General features: G+C 44.5%; 1 protein-coding gene across 1 annotated transcript in view; it reads left to right on the top strand.

Moving 5' to 3' along the window:
• zgc:123258 (uncharacterized protein LOC641502 homolog) overlaps positions 1-18,973 on the top strand; it is a 56,406-nt gene extending 37,433 nt beyond the window's left edge. The window contains exons 12-16 of the mRNA XM_056242787.1: positions 1,103-1,150; positions 1,290-1,389; positions 2,499-2,579; positions 13,474-13,634; positions 18,809-18,973. Of these exons, the coding sequence (XP_056098762.1) occupies positions 1,103-1,150; positions 1,290-1,389; positions 2,499-2,579; positions 13,474-13,634; positions 18,809-18,940 (522 nt within the window). The 3' untranslated portion in view covers positions 18,941-18,973. The remainder of the gene's footprint in view (positions 1-1,102; positions 1,151-1,289; positions 1,390-2,498; positions 2,580-13,473; positions 13,635-18,808) is intronic.
• Positions 18,974-19,179: the final 206 nt, after the last annotated feature.

The following is a 19,179-nucleotide window of genomic DNA, read 5'->3' as shown; positions in this document are numbered from 1 at the left end:
GTGTGAGAGTGTGTGTGAGTGAGAGTGAGTGTGAGAGTGAGTGTGAGAGTGTGAGTGTGAGTGTGAGAGTGTGTGTGAGTGAGAGTGTGAGTGAGAGTGTGAGAGTGTGTGTGAGTGAGAGTGAGTGAGAGTGTGAGAGTGAGTGTGTGTGTGAGTGAGTGTGAGTGTGAGAGTGAGAGTGAGTGTGAGTGAGTGTGAGTGAGAGTGTGAGAGTGTGTGTGAGAGTGAGTGAGAGTGTGAGAGTGAGTGAGTGTGAGTGTGAGAGTGAGTGTGAGTGAGAGTGAGTGAGAGTGTGAGAGTGAGTGTGAGAGTGAGTGTGAGTGAGTGTGAGTGAGAGTGTGAGAGTGAGTGTGAGAGTGAGTGTGAGTGTGAGTGAGAGTGAGAGTGTGAGAGTGAGTGAGTGTGAGAGTGAGTGTGAGAGTGTGTGTGAGTGAGAGTGAGTGAGAGAGTGAGTGTGAGAGTGTGAGTGTGAGTGTGAGAGTGAGTGAGTGAGAGTGAGAGTGTGAGAGTGAGTGAGAGTGTGAGTGTGAGTGTGTGAGTGTGAGAGTGAGTGAGAGTGAGAGTGAGAGTGAGAGTGTGAGTGTGAGTGTGAGTGTGAGTGTGAGAGTGAGTGAGAGTGAGAGTGAGAGTGTGAGTGTGAGTGTGAGTGTGAGTGTGAGTGTGAGTGTGAGAGTGAGTGAGAGTGAGAGTGAGAGTGTGAGTGTGTGAGTGTGAGTGAGAGTGAGTGAGAGTGAGTGAGAGTGAGTGTGTGTGTGAGTGAGTGTGTGAGTGTGAGAGTGTGAGAGTGAGAGTGAGAGTGAGTGAGTGAGTGTGAGTGTGTGAGTGTGAGAGTGTGAGTGAGTGAGTGTGAGTGTGTGAGTGTGAGAGTGAGTGAGTGTGAGTGTGTGAGTGTGAGTGTGTGAGTGTGAGTGTGAGAGTGAGTGTGAGAGAGTGAGTGTGAGTGTGAGAGTGTGTGTGAGTGTGAGTGTGAGTGAGAGTGTGAGTGAGAGTGTGAGTGAGAGTGTGAGTGTGAGTGAGAGTGTGAGTGTGAGTGTGAGTGTGAGTGTGAGTGTGAGTGTGAGTTGTACGGTTGACTAACAGCAGTGACCGCTTCTGCTTCTAGACTGATGGAGTGTTTGTTCCCGCCGATCCCTCGTCCTCCTATGAGAAAGTGAGACGCTTTTCCTTTTTATACCATTTTTACAAACGATTCTGTATGTATGCAAATAAAGTTCTTCAAATATATCACTGAGTGTCTCATGTTCTGCTGATTGCCGTCACGAGCCGTGTGTGTGTGTGTGTGTTTCCAGCTGCCTGTAGTGATGCGTATCCCACAGTTCTCTGCGGTGGCTCAGAACCTGTGTATGATGCAGTTCTCCATTCTGGGCTACGGTGACATCATCATACCAGGTCAGAGTTTACACACATGTACACACACAACGTTAAAACCCCCTGTTCTGCTATTTTAAAGGTGGTGTTGATGTGCTGCGGTCTCTTAGGAATAGATGTGTGAATGATCTTCATGGAAAGTGACGTACAAAGAGTTTCTCAAGTGTAAATTCAGTTTCACTCCGGGACATGATGGAGTCACACAGGATTTAAGCCTTCCGATGATTTTAGTTACTATGAACAAATCACTAATATCCATGGAAGCGTGTTTCCGCCATGGAATAAAGTGTCATAATACAATGTTTAAAACCCCTATTCTGCTATTTTAAAGGCTCCTAATGTTGTTTGGGCGTCTCCTACAACAGGTTCACATTCATCCAAGGTCAAACACACACTAATGTCCTCATAATCTCCACTGCAGCTTCAGCTCTTTCCTCTCAGTGTCTGAAACGCTTCCATCAAGGACTCAGTCTCTCTAAGCCCCGCCTCTCTGAGAGCTGCTCTGCTGTGATTGGTCAGAAAGCAAACGCTCATTATCATATCTGAATCTCAGCTCTTGATCACAGTGATGCGAACAGTAACGATAGCGTGGGTTTCACCGTCTCAATCTCAGAAAACAGCGTCTCCTCGACACGAACAACACGAGCCGAACTCTCCCAGTCTCAGATACACTACAGTGTTTGAGGGCGGAGCTAAGAGACGCTGCTCAGCCAATCAACACCACAGGCTGACATTATGCTAATTAGTCACAAACCTGAATACTGACGACTCGTTTCAGTTCAGAATCACTTCTTTCTTTTAGGAGACAGTAACTTAATTTAACTGAACTTTGATCGTTTACAGCTTTATTACACACTGCATGAAAGGGAATATCTAGAAAGAGCACTGAAGTTTTATAGTTATGTATTCAGTAAATCCATAACTAATCCATTTTTCATTTTTGAAGTATTTCTGTTTTGATTATTTCTAATGTTTGATAAGCTGCTGATTTAAAAAAAAATGTTTTAGAAATTACAATAAATATTATAATCAAAAAAAAAAAAAAAAATAGATTATCTGAACTTTGATCGTTGAAACTGTGCAGAGCTTTATTACACACAGCATGACCTCATAACGCTCTCTCTCTGCAGGACTGCTGGTGTCGTACTGCCATAAGTTTGACGTGTGGACGGGAAACTCCAGAAGAACATACTTCATCTCCAGCGCTGTCGGTACGAGAACAGCACACACACACACACTTCATCTCCAGCGCTGTCGGTACGAGAACAGCACACACACACACACACACACTTCATCTCCAGCGCTGTCGGTACGAGAACAGCACACACACACACACACACACACACACTTCATCTCCAGCGCTGTCGGTACGAGAACAGCACACACACACACACACACACACACACACTTCATCTCCAGCGCTGTCGGTACGAGAACAGCACACACACACACACACACACACACACTTCATCTCCAGCGCTGTCGGTACGAGAACAGCACACACACACACACACACACACACACACACACACTTCATCTCCAGCGCTGTCGGTACGAGAACAGCACACACACACACACACACACACACTTCATCTCCAGCGCTGTCGGTATGAGAACAGCACACACACACACACACACACACACACACACACACACACTTCATCTCCAGCGCTGTCGGTACGAGAACAGCACACACACACACACACACACACACACACACACACACACACACACTTCATCTCCAGCGCTGTCGGTACGAGAACAGCACACACACATACACACACACACACACACACACACACACTTCATCTCCAGCGCTGTCGGTACGAGAACAGCACACACACACACACACACACACACACACACACTTCATCTCCAGCGCTGTCGGTACGAGAACAGCACACACACACACACACACACACACACACACTTCATCTCCAGCGCTGTCGGTACGAGAACAGCACACACACACACACACACACACACACACTTCATCTCCAGCGCTGTCGGTACGAGAACAGCACACACACACACACACACACACACACACTTCATCTCCAGCGCTGTCGGTACGAGAACAGCACACACACACACACACACACACACACACACACACACACACACACACACACACACACACTTCATCTCCAGCGCTGTCGGTACGAGAACAGCACACACACACACACACACACACTTCATCTCCAGCGCTGTCGGTATGAGAACAGCACACACACACACACACACACACACTTCATCTCCAGCGCTGTCGGTACGAGAACAGCACACACACATACACACACACACACACACTTCATCTCCAGCGCTGTCGGTACGAGAACAGCACACACACATACACACACACACACTTCATCTCCAGGGCTGTCGGTACGAGAACAGCACACACACACACACACACACACACACTTCATCTCCAGCGCTGTCGGTACGAGAACAGCACACACACACACACACACACACACACTTCATCTCCAGCGCTGTCGGTACGAGAACAGCACACACACACACACACACACACACACACACTTCATCTCCAGCGCTGTCGGTACGAGAACAGCACACACACATACACACACACACACTTCATCTCCAGGGCTGTCGGTACGAGAACAGCACACACACACACACACACACACACTTCATCTCCAGCGCTGTCGGTACGAGAACAGCACACACACACACACACACACACACACACACACACTTCATCTCCAGCGCTGTCGGTACGAGAACAGCACACACACACACACACACACACACTTCATCTCCAGCGCTGTCGGTACGAGAACAGCACACACACATACACACACACACACACACACTTCATCTCCAGGGCTGTCGGTACGAGAACAGCACACACACACACACACACACACACTTCATCTCCAGCGCTGTCGGTACGAGAACAGCACACACACACACACACACACACACACTTCATCTCCAGCGCTGTCGGTACGAGAACAGCACACACACACACACACACACACTTCATCTCCAGCGCTGTCGGTACGAGAACAGCACACACACACACACACACACACACACACTTCATCTCCAGCGCTGTCGGTATGAGAACAGCACACACACACACACACACACACACACACACACACACACACACACACACACACACTTCATCTCCAGCGCTGTCGGTACGAGAACAGCACACACACACACACACACACACACACACTTCATCTCCAGCGCTGTCGGTACGAGAACAGCACACACACATACACACACACACACACACACACACACACACTTCATCTCCAGCGCTGTCGGTACGAGAACAGCACACACACACACACACACACACTTCATCTCCAGCGCTGTCGGTACGAGAACAGCACACACACACACACACACACACACACACTTCATCTCCAGCGCTGTCGGTATGAGAACAGCACACACACACACACACACACACACACACACACTTCATCTCCAGCGCTGTCGGTACGAGAACAGCACACACACACACACACACACACACACACACACACACACACACACACACTTCATCTCCAGCGCTGTCGGTACGAGAACAGCACACACACACACACACACACACACACACACTTCATCTCCAGCGCTGTCGGTACGAGAACAGCACACACACATACACACACACACACTTCATCTCCAGCGCTGTCGGTACGAGAACAGCACACACACACACACACACACACTTCATCTCCAGCGCTGTCGGTATGAGAACAGCACACACACACACACACACACACACACACACACACACTTCATCTCCAGCGCTGTCGGTACGAGAACAGCACACACACACACACACACACACTTCATCTCCAGCGCTGTCGGTATGAGAACAGCACACACACACACACACACACACACACACACACACACACACTTCATCTCCAGCGCTGTCGGTACGAGAACAGCACACACACATACACACACACACACTTCATCTCCAGGGCTGTCGGTACGAGAACAGCACACACACACACACACACACACACACACACTTCATCTCCAGCGCTGTCGGTACGAGAACAGCACACACACACACACACACACACACACACACACACACACACACACACTTCATCTCCAGCGCTGTCGGTACGAGAACAGCACACACACACACACACACACACACACACACACACACACACACTTCATCTCCAGCGCTGTCGGTACGAGAACAGCACACACACATACACACACACACACACACACTTCATCTCCAGCGCTGTCGGTACGAGAACAGCACACACACACACACACACACACACACACACTTCATCTCCAGCGCTGTCGGTATGAGAACAGCACACACACACACACACACACACACACACACACACACACACTTCATCTCCAGCGCTGTCGGTACGAGAACAGCACACACACACACACACACACACTTCATCTCCAGCGCTGTCGGTACGAGAACAGCACACACACACACACACACACACACACACACACACTTCATCTCCTCCAGCGCTGTCGGTACGAGAACAGCACACACACACACACACACACACACACACACACACACACACACACACACACACACACACACTTCATCTCCTCCAGCGCTGTCGGTACGAGAACAGCACACACACACACACACACACACACACACACACACACACTTCATCTCCAGCGCTGTCGGTATGAGAACAGCACACACACACACACACACACACACACACTTCATCTCCAGCGCTGTCGGTACGAGAACAGCACACACACACACACACACACACACACACACACACACACACTTCATCTCCTCCAGCGCTGTCGGTACGAGAACAGCACACACACACACACACACACACACACACACACACACTTCATCTCCTCCAGCGCTGTCGGTACGAGAACAGCACACACACACACACACACACACACACACTTCATCTCCTCCAGCGCTGTCGGTACGAGAACAGCACACACACACACACACACACACACACACACACACACTTCATCTCCTCCAGCGCTGTCGGTACGAGAACAGCACACACACACACACACACACACTTCATCTCCAGCGCTGTCGGTACGAGAACAGCACACACACACACACACACACACTTCATCTCCAGCGCTGTCGGTACGAGAACAGCACACACACACACACACACACACTTCATCTCCAGCGCTGTCGGTACGAGAACAGCACACACACACACACACACACACTTCATCTCCAGCGCTGTCGGTACGAGAACAGCACACACACACACACACACACACTTCATCTCCAGCGCTGTCGGTACGAGAACAGCACACACACACACACACACACACACACACACTTCATCTCCTCCAGCGCTGTCGGTACGAGAACAGCACACACACACACACACACTTCATCTCCAGGGCTGTCGGTACGAGAACAGCACACACACACACACACACACTTCATCTCCAGCGCTGTCGGTACGAGAACAGCACACACACACACACACACACACACACACACACTTCATCTCCAGCGCTGTCGGTACGAGAACAGCACACACACACACACACACACACTTCATCTCCAGCGCTGTCGGTACGAGAACAGCACACACACACACACACACACACACACACACACACACACACACACTTCATCTCCTCCAGCGCTGTCGGTACGAGAACAGCACACACACACACACACACACACACACACACACACACACACTTCATCTCCTCCAGCGCTGTCGGTACGAGAACAGCACACACACACACACACACACACACACACACACACACTTCATCTCCTCCAGCGCTGTCGGTACGAGAACAGCACACACACACACACACACACACTTCATCTCCAGCGCTGTCGGTACGAGAACAGCACACACACACACACACACACACTTCATCTCCAGCGCTGTCGGTACGAGAACAGCACACACACACACACACACACACTTCATCTCCAGCGCTGTCGGTACGAGAACAGCACACACACACACACACACACACTTCATCTCCAGCGCTGTCGGTACGAGAACAGCACACACACACACACACACACACACACACACACACTTCATCTCCTCCAGCGCTGTCGGTACGAGAACAGCACACACACACACACACACTTCATCTCCAGGGCTGTCGGTACGAGAACAGCACACACACACACACACACACTTCATCTCCAGCGCTGTCGGTACGAGAACAGCACACACACACACACACACACACACACACACACACTTCATCTCCAGCGCTGTCGGTACGAGAACAGCACACACACACACACACACACACACACACTTCATCTCCAGCGCTGTCGGTACGAGAACAGCACACACACACACACACACACACTTCATCTCCAGCGCTGTCGGTACGAGAACAGCACACACACACACACACACACACACACACACACACACACTTCATCTCCAGCGCTGTCGGTACGAGAACAGCACACACACACACACACACACACTTCATCTCCAGCGCTGTCGGTACGAGAACAGCACACACACACACACACACACACACACACACACACACACTTCATCTCCAGCGCTGTCGGTACGAGAACAGCACACACACACACACACACACACTTCATCTCCAGCGCTGTCGGTACGAGAACAGCACACACACACACACACACACACACACACACACACACACTTCATCTCCAGCGCTGTCGGTACGAGAACAGCACACACACACACACACACACACTTCATCTCCAGCGCTGTCGGTACGAGAACAGCACACACACACACACACACACACACACACACACACACACTTCATCTCCAGCGCTGTCGGTACGAGAACAGCACACACACACACACACACACACTTCATCTCCAGCGCTGTCGGTACGAGAACAGCACACACACACACACACACACACTTCATCTCCAGCGCTGTCGGTACGAGAACAGCACACACACACACACTCACGTCCAGTCAGCTTTATTTCTACAGCGCTTCTTACAGCACAGAGTGTTTCACAGCAGCTTTACAGAGATAACTGGACAATAATGCAAATGTTGTATCCAGAAGAGAATAGCGTCACAGTCCAGCTTGAGTCAGTTCAGTGATGGATCATTTCTGTTGTAAAAAAGTTATTAATTTATAGTTGGGGGCCTTAAGCACATAAATAGGTCATTTCGCGCAAATTCATCTAAAAGCGCCAAATTTGGCACAGATGTAGCTCAGGTCATACCGAACTGATTTAGCTAGGGAGCCGGAGCCAGCGACCCTCGGGGCCAAGATGGCCGCCAAATCCAATATGGCCGCTGACCGAAAAGGGTTCCGGCTATAACTTTTGAACCAAAAGAGTTACAAATACAAACTTGATATGTTTTTCAGCTTAATTGATCATGAAAAACACATAGGAATGTTTATATTTATGACCCAGTATATATGGACCCCTTGATCCTCCCATTCCAATATGGCCGCTGTTCAAAAAAGCAGTTTGGGCTTTAAAATGGGCGCACCCCATTGTTAGCGCAAATTCATCTACAAGCACTAAATTTGGCACAGATGTAGCTGAGGGCATACTGAAATGATTTAGCCAGGGCGCCCAAGCCAATGGTCCCTGAGACCAAGATGGCGGCCAAATCCAATATGGCCGCTGCCCGAAAAGGGTTCCGGCTATAACTTTTGAACCACATGAGTTACAAATACAAACTTGATATGTTTTTCAGCCTAATTGATCATGGGAAACACATAGGAATGTTTATATTTATGACCCAGTATATATGGACCCCTTGATCCTCCAATTCCAATATGGCCGCTGTCCAAAAAAGCAGTTTGGGCTTTAGTATGGGGCCTTACGCCCCAATGTTAGCGCAAATTCATCTACAAGCACCAAATTTGGCACAGATATAGCTGAGGGCATACTGAAATGATTTAGCCAGGGCGCCGAAGCCAATGGTCCCTGAGACCAAGATGGCGGCCAAATCCAATATGGCCTCCGCCTGAAAGGGATTCGGCTATAGCTTTTGAGCCAGATGATACACAAATACAAACTTGATGTCTATTTTACCTTTTTTGACCATGGGAAACCCATAGGAATACTTACATTTATGATTGGGTATAAATGTAAGTCAGGACCCCCAAATTCCCTAAGCTCAATACGGCCCCTGTCCGAAAACGGGTTTTGGCTACAAATTTTTAACCAAATGCTCTACAAATGAGGATGTAGTGTCTATTTTATGTTTATTGACCACAGTCAGTTTGCATATTTATATTTATGCTTGTGTAAGTCTGGAACCTGTATTCTTTTCAAGACTGTGGTTGAAAATCCTTTTTTACCACAACTTTGAAGGTTATTCTCAATGTTGATTCATTTCCTTAAAAAAGTGAAATGCTTTTCAGTGTCCCAAAGGTGAATACATTTCAAAGTGTAATCATATACGAAAGAATAAGACACAATTATTATTGCAAGGCAATATTTATATTATGTCAAATTGTTAAAATAGTCAATGAACTCTGGGTTTACAGCAGTTACAGTGCCCTCTACATGCTGTCTTGCAGCCACAGTGGAGGAGAATGGTGCAGGCTTTACTGGCGTCTCCGAGATTAGTCCAGTAAGGTTCCCAAGTCTTGTTCGTAGAGTCCCGATACCATCCCCATGCATTGAACTCTGGGATATCTTGCTGGACAGCGGTTGCCTGATTCCAGTAGAAGCTGGCCTGCAGCAATGCTCTTTTGATGTGCTGAATTCTGAGACAGGTTCTCGAGAGACTTGGGACCATTTGAGAAAAGGTGATGTGTAGCTTCATCTGCTGTACATGATGACGACCATATACTCCAGTCTTTGGACATGGACATCATTGTTGATCTGTTCAGGTTTCAAGGTGAGGGTAACCAGGGATTCTGTGAGATCTGGTGTTGCCTCCCAAGCTGCCCATGCACTCTTTTTCCCATGGCCCAGGAAGACTGAGGTTGTGTCACAGCCTGTTAAAGCGTGGAAGAGTGGTAAGGCCAGTGACTTCTGGGGACCAAGATCCTTGCTGATTTCATGAGCAGGAATGTCCCTATAGTTTTTTCCACCTGCAAAGCCGATCCAGAGCTCTGTGAGACCGAGTGTGTGAGCGAATCAGCCACTTCTCTTTCTATAATTTCTTGGGTTATCAACCTCAGCCTTCCTGGGCCATGGGAAAAAGAGTGCAAGGGCAGCTTGGGAGGCAACTGCACTGATTCAGCACATCAAAAGAGCACTGCTGCAGGCCAGCTTCTACTAGAATCAGGCAACCGCTGTCCAGCAAGTTATCCCAGAGTTCAATGCATGGGGATGGTATCGGGACTCTACGAGCAAGACTTGGGAACCTTACTGGACTAATCTCGGAGACGCCAGTAAAGCCTGCACCATTCTCCTCCACTGTGGCTGCAAGACAGCATGTAGAGGGCACTGTAAGTGCTGTAAAGCCAAAGTGTGTTGCACTTCTATATGAGGGTGCTTGTACAAACAATGATGGTGGAGACGATGAGAGATCCGGTGATTGTGAGTGATAATGATAATTCATGAAAGAGACCATGAGAATTCACTGTTTTTTATGTTATTGCTGTTTCTTTTGTTATGCTAAACAAACATTTAAGAGTTTTGGACAAATTGACTATTTTATTCTTTTAACAATTTGACATAATATAAATATTGCCTTGCAATAATAATTGTGTCTTATTCTTTCTTATATGATTACACTTTGAAATGTATTTACCTGTGGTACACTGAAAAGCATTTCACTTTTATAAGGAAATGAATCAACATTGAGAATAACCTTCAAAGTTGTGGTAAAAAAGGATTTTCAACCACAGTCTTGAAAAGAATACAGGTTCCAGGATTACACAAGAATAAATATAAATATGCCAACTGACTTCCTGTGGTCAATAAACATAAAATAGACACCACATCTTCATTTTTAGCGAATTTGGTTCAAAATTTGTAGCCAAAACCCTTTTTCGGACAGCGAGTATATTGAATTTTGGGAATTTTGGGGGTCCTGATATACCCAATCATAAATGTAAGTATTCCTATAAGTTTCCCATGGTCAAAAAAGGTAAAATAGACATCAAGTTTGTATTTGTATATATTAGAGGTGGGCATAGATTAATTTTTTTAATCTAGATTAATCTAGATTAATATTGAAATTAATCTAGATTAATCTAGATTAAAATGGCTCATTTGAATTCTCCCGAAGGCATTCAGAATATGTGTGCTACCCAAATAATAACTTAAAGTAAGTCTTTGAGAATAGTTTGCCTCGCGTAGGGATGTGCATTTCTGCCAAAAATGCTATTCGACAATCGAGGAGCAAAAGTCGAATATCGTTTAAAAAAAAAAACAAAAAAAAAACGCAATGACAGAAAGGGAGGCCAATTTCATCTTTAGCGATTTGTCATCAAACAAACTGTTTATTAATTGAACAAGTAACATGTTTTCGTCCTTTTTTTAAACATAGTAGGCTAATTGGAAGAAGAAAAAAAACAATACGCAGAACAGTCCGTTTTTGCATCGCCAATGCTCGTTAGATCAAAAAATAATGTCATCATATGTCATAAGAATTTTATGTGAACCTGCCTTGTTACTGCAATAGCCTCATTTTTAAACAAATTAGTTTCAATCAATGTAAACTATTCGTGTGATTATGCCACTGCGCAATACACGCGCAATACACACACAATGTATTACCTGAATGAAATGAAATCGAATGTATCGTCCTGTGGAATCATTCATTCACAGACAGCTTACGAAGATGTTCAACTAATAAAGATCTTCATCGCTGGCAAAAATATGATGCATTTGCAGATTTGCATTCACTAGACTAGACTGTAGATCGGCCACTTCATCCAACGCTCTTGATGCTCTTAAATCTTCCTGTTTCGACTCCGAGTGTGAATTGAAAGCGCTTCAGACGATTCAGTGCACGAGGAACTGAACAGATCAACTGATTCGCGAACCGATTTAGACAGATCATCTGACAACTTGTTTGATGAAGTCTTTGAACAGAATCGACTCAAAAGAGTGATTCATTTGTAAATGAGCATCGCTCATGCCCATACAAAGGACACAGCGCGCTTGGAATAAACTCATTTAACAACGTATTGCATTAAAATAAAGTAACGAGAGGAACGTCGCCCAACGTAACAAAGTAAAAGTACACCTTGTGTCCCTGACAGGAAAATACCCTACTGCGCGATCTGTGACAGTAGGCGCGGCGTCATACTACACATTAGAATTGCGCGAAAATATAACGATATTCGAAAAAGCTATTTATGATCCCAACCCAACTTTGATTAACGGCGATATTTTTTTTATCGCCCGATAAGAGTCTCATGTTAACGCAGCACGTTAACGCCGATAACGGCCCAGCACTAATTTGTATCTCATCTGGCTCAAAAGCTATAGCCGAATCCCTTTCAGGCGGAGGCCATATTGGATTTGGTCGCCATCTTGGTCTCAGGGACCATTGGCTTTGGCGCCCTGGCTAAATCATTTCAGTATGCCCTCAGCTATATCTGTGCCAAATTTGGTGCTTGTAGATGAATTTATGCTAACAATGGGGCGTAAGGCCCCATACTAAAGCCCAAACTGCTTTTTTGGACAGCGGCCATATTGGAATTGGAAGATCAAGGGGTCCATATATACTGGGTCATAAATATAAACATTCCTATGTGTTTCTCATGATCAATTAAGCTGAAAAACATATCAAGTTTGTATTTGTAACTCATGTGGTTCAAAAGTTATAGCCGGAACCATTTTCGGGCAGCGGCCATATTGGATTTGGCGGCCATCTTGGCCCGAAAGGGGCCCCTGGCTCCGGCGCCCTAGCTAAATCATTTTGGTATAACCTGAGCTACATCTGTGCCAAATTTGGCGCTTTTAGATGAATTTGCGCAAAAATGTGCTTAAGGCCCCCAACTATTAGTTCATTTATATATATAGCGGCTCTGGAGAAAACCGTGATGTCATCGTCCAGCTCAGTTCAGTTCTCATATAATGCTGTCAGTGCAGAAGATCAATAATATTGCTGAATATTAAATGTGCCTGTGCTTCAGTCTCAGCTGAGACCAGACTAACGGTGTGTGTGTGTGTGTGTGTGTGTGTAGCGTACGCCGTGGGGCTCGTGCTGACGTTTGCAGTGATGCTGCTGTCTAAGATGGGCCAGCCGGCTCTGCTGTACCTGGTGCCCTGCACACTCCTCACCTGTGCCGTCCTCGCCGCCGCCCGCAAACAGTTCCGCAGCTTCTGGACCGGCCCCAGCGTCCCGGTGAGCCCACGAGCGGCCCGCGCTCCTGACGCCAGACTCCGCACGCGCTCGCACTTCAGGCCAACTACTGTCATCTAGCTAAAGGGATAGTTCACCCAAATATGAGAATTAGCCCATGATTTACTCTCCCTGAACCCATCCTAGTGTATATGCAGAGTTTCCGCTAGAAAAAAATGGTGCCGCCCAGTTTCCGTTTAACGGACATTTTGATGATATGCCGGTCAAATATCGCCTGTTAATAGGTCAAGTTGAGGAAAACTGGAGGCAGGCTATGTAACTTAAAAAATGTCATAATCAGGCCGTATAGAATGCAACATGTTATTATTAGCCTAACTTTCAAATAGACGGAAAAAAACATGAACGCTCGATTGGCGTCAATCAACACCAATTGTTTCTTACTATGGTTTCACACACATTCACTTTTAGAAACATTGAGGCACGGATGTACCTAATACAAATAAATAAAACATCTCCAGTTAACTAGCAGATCATTCATTTAGTTCGCTATTAAATAAGAGATCTAGCGCTAAAATCAGTTGTTTTTGAAATCCAGCTGAGCGCTCGTGTCGCCGCTATCAGTGTCATGGACGACGCGCCGCGCGAGTTGCGCAATCTTCACTCGGACGCGCGTTTCTATCTATCGCCGTTGCGGAGACTCTACACTCTATTATTTATTAATCCAGGCAAATTTGTTGATGAAACATTGATTAAAATGAAGATACAATTTATACAAAAACTAAATAAACTTTAATGAAAGGCTTTCTACAAAACAAAAATAAATAAGTGGTCAAATCTGACCCATTCCATATGTTTTCCGATATATTCCGGTCATCTTATGATTATGATGAAAAATAATAACATTTTATTTATAAATATGAAACGTATGTTTAAGTTTTTTAATAATAAGAAAAATTATTAAATTTTAATAATTTAAAATTTTGCTCCGCTTTGCTCATGCTCTGGTGTGTAGCCTAATGCATGTGTGTGTGTGTGGTGGAGGGCTGCGATTTTCGAATAATAATCAACCCAGCGATCTTCGAATATTATTTTTGCTTGAAAATTTCGTTTTGTATAAATTGTGTCTTAATTTTAATCAATGTTTCATCAACAAATTTGCCTGGATTAATAAATAAGAAGCAAATATAGTGGACAATATAGCAGGACACGGAGGCGCCGGCGCGTGCACACTATGAAGTGTGCATTTCTCTCTAGGCGCGTTCACTACTGCGCAGATGGCGAGTCTGCATCGTCAACTTTATCAACAATTCAAATGTTTCATGCATAATCATTACTTTCGCCGGTTATTTGTGGCAAGCTTTATTTCCGGTGTTGCGTGATATCTCTGCGCCCAAGTATCAGTGCTTCGCCTGTGCTTCCAAACATGCATTTGCCCACCTATCTAACTGTAGGGGAGACCGTGAATAACCCCAATTTAAAAAAACCGGTGGAGTGTTCCTTTAAGGCTGCCTGGGCCTGGCCATATCTGAACCGTCTCACTCAATCGGTCGGTGTTCAGGTCTATATTACAGCCGTTCTAGGCGTGCACTTTATTTGAAATGCAGCATGCGATGTTGTTTAATAACTTTCAAACGTAGAGGCTGTTCCTTTATAACATAAGCAAAAATACACCGACCTTTGGCTTATACATTTAGGCTTATTCTCAAATTCATATTGTGTTAGGGGGGCGGGATTATTACGCAAGTTTAATCGGACAATTTGACCAGAGAGATTTAATTTTGTCGGACATTTCATTTTTTTTCCGGCCAATGTCCGGTAATTACCGGACAACGGAAACCCTGATATATGACACTCTCCTTTCAGACGAACACAATCAGAGTTATATTAATAACACCCAGCTTTATAATGGGAGTCGATGGGTCCGTCAAACTGCATCTGTCCATCACTAAGTGCTCCTGGAGGTTAATAAAGACATTTTTCTTACACAAACTCATCGCTTCGTTTCAGAAGGCCTTTATTAACCCCTTTTTATCCATCATAATCACTTTTATGATGGACGGATGCACTTTTATCAAGGACGGATGCACTTTTATGATGGACGGATGCACTTTTATGATGGATAGATGCACTTTTATGATGGACAGATGCACTTTTATGATGGACAGATGCACTTTTATGATGGATAGATGCACTTTTATGATGGACGGATGCACTTTTATGATGGATAGATGCACTTTTATGATGGACAGATGCACTTTTATGATGGACAGATGCACTTTTATGATGGATAGATGCACTTTTATGATGGATAGATGCACTTTTATGATGGACGAATGCACTTTTATGATGGACGGATGCACTTTTATGATGGATAGATGCACTTTTATCATGGATAGATGCACTTTTATCATGGATAGATGCACTTTTATGATGGACGGATGCACTTTTATGATGGAAAGATGCACTTTTATGATGGACAGATGCACTTTTATGATGGACAGATGCACTTTTATGATGGAAAGATGCACTTTTATGATGGATAGATGCACTTTTATGATGGACGAATGCACTTTTATGATGGACGGATGCACTTTTATGATGGATAGATGCACTTTTATGATGGACAGATGCACTTTTATGATGGACAGATGCACTTTTATGATGGATAGATGCACTTTTATGATGGATAGATGCACTTTTATGATGGACGAATGCACTTTTATGATGGACGGATGCACTTTTATGATGGACAGATGCACTTTTATCATGGATAGATGCACTTTTATGATGGATAGATGCACTTTTATGATGGATAGATGCACTTTTATTATGGACAGATGCACTTATGATGGACAGATGCACTTTTATGATGGATAGATGCACTTTTATGATGGATAGATGCACTTTTATGATGGATAGATGCACTTTTATGATGGATAGATGCACTTTTATGATGGACGAATGCACTTTTATGATGGACGGATGCACTTTTATGATGGACAGATGCACTTTTATCATGGATAGATGCACTTTTATGATGGACGGATGCACTTTTATGATGGACGGATGCACTTTTATGATGGACGGATGCACTTTTATGATGGATGGATGCACTTTTATGATGGATAGATGCACTTTTATGATGGATAGATGCACTTTTATGATGGACGGATGCACTTTTATGATGGATAGATGCACTTTTATGATGGATAGATGCACTTTTATGATGGACGGATGCACTTTTATGATGGACGGATGCACTTTTATGATGGATAGATGCACTTTTATCATGGATAGATGCACTTTTATGATGGACGGATGCACTTTTATGATGGATAGATGCACTTTTTTATGATGGACGGATGCACTTTTATGATGGACGGATGCACTTTTATGATGGACGGATGCACTTTTATGATGGACGGATGCACTTTTATGATGGACAGATGCACTTTTATGATGGATAGATGCACTTTTATGATGGATAGATGCACTTTTATGATGGATAGATGCACTTTTATTATGGACAGATGCACTTTTATGATGGATAGATGCACTTTTATGATGAATAGATGCACTTTTATGATGGATAGATGCACTTTTATGATGGATAGATGCACTTTTATTATGGACAGATGCACTTTTATGATGGACAGATGCACTTTTATGATGGACAGATGCACTTTTATGATGGATAGATGCACTTTTATGATGGACAGATGCACTTTTATGATGGACAGATGCACTTTTATGATGGATAGATGCACTTTTATGATGGATAGATGCACTTTTATGATGGATAGATGCACTTTTATGATGGATAGATGCACTTTTATGATGGACAGATGCACTTTTATGATGGATAGATGCACTTTTATGATGGACAGATGCACTTTTATGATGGATAGATGCACTTTTATGATGGATAGATGCACTTTTATGATGGATAGATGCACTTTTATGATGGACAGATGCACTTTTATGATGGACAGATGCACTTTTATGATGGACAGATGCACTTTTATGATGGATAGATGCACTTTTATGATGGATAGATGCACTTTTATGATGGATAGATGCACTTTTATGATGGACAGATGCACTTTTATGATGGATAGATGCACTTTTATGATGGACAGATGCACTTTTATGATGGATAGATGCACTTTTATGATGGACAGATGCACTTTTATGATGGATAGATGCACTTTTATGATGGATAGATGCACTTTTATGATGGACAGATGCACTTTTATGATGGATAGATGCACTTTTATGATGGATAGATGCACTTTTATGATGGACAGATGCACTTTTATGATGGATAGATGCACTTTTATGATGGACAGATGCACTTTTATGATGGATAGATGCACTTTTATGATGGATAGATGCACTTTTATGGACTTTCACTGCCATTATAAAGCTGGGAAGCATCAGGACATTTATTAATATAACTCTGATTGTATTCGTCTGAAAGGAGAGTGTCAGATACACTAGGATGGGTTCAGGGAGAGTAAATCATGGGCTAATTTACATTTTTGGGTGAACTATCCCTTTAAAGTTCTTAAATTGTCAACATATTTGCCTAAACATTAATGCATGTAACGTATGAGTGCATGAACATGGCCCACAGAAACACTGAAGCTTGAGATTGAGGGGTGTAGCGATTCCCTCACGACACTGAACTCACCATACGGTGTAACTGCGATACTCCAAGACATATGATAGAAGGTTAAAACGTTTTATTTTTTTACTGTGGATTCAAATGCTAAATTTGGTATTACATTGTGTGTAAATGAATATTCTTGGACTCAGTGCTGAAACCCAAAGCACAGACAATAGAGACGCCAGAATAACAATATTCATGATTCTGAAGCTGGAAATACTGAGTTATTGTAGATGAATATGTTTGATCTCTGTCACTGACTAGATATATTTATAATAATGTCGGCCACTATTACTGGTATCATCAGGAGCCACATATATTCCCACAGTGCATTATTATACATTATATCCAACATTATATATAGTAGTTTAATGTAGTACTGACACTAAAACTCAGTAACTCAGTGATACACTATACACTATACATACTGTTGCATTTTTGTATTGCGATATATTGTTACACCCCTACTTTCTGGCTGTGTGTGTGTGTGTGTGAGACGTGTTGTGATATAAGACTGCTGTGTTACATGTGACTTGGTCTCCATCAGGTCCTGGACGAGTCTAGGAAGCCGTTATTATCAGGTTTGAGCTCTTGTTTTAGTCTGTGTGTTGCTTCTGTAATGCCTGTGTTCCTTCAGTTCCCCTGCCCAACACTAGGTGGCGCTAGAGGACTCAGATGATCTGTGTCTAGATGAGCTGCTTCTGTCTCTCCCGCATGTTGGTCACATGTTTGCATTTCTCTGACTAACACACGGCGAGACAGAAGACCCTTCCCCTGTAGAAGTGTTGTGTCCCTGAGTACAGATGCTGAGCTCTGACACACAGCGGCTCTCGTTCCCTCATAATCACAGGATTATCATTAGTGTCTCACAGGAGAACTCAACAACAGCAGCGTACGCACACCAATTTGCTTTAAAAC

The sequence above is a fragment of the Rhinichthys klamathensis genome, unplaced genomic scaffold, assembly GCF_029890125.1.
Source record: "Rhinichthys klamathensis goyatoka isolate OS25496 unplaced genomic scaffold, OSU_Roscu_1.1 h1tg000752l_1, whole genome shotgun sequence".
Classification (NCBI taxonomy): Eukaryota; Metazoa; Chordata; class Actinopteri; order Cypriniformes; family Leuciscidae; genus Rhinichthys; species Rhinichthys klamathensis.
This window is presented reverse-complemented; position numbering and strand designations above follow the sequence as displayed.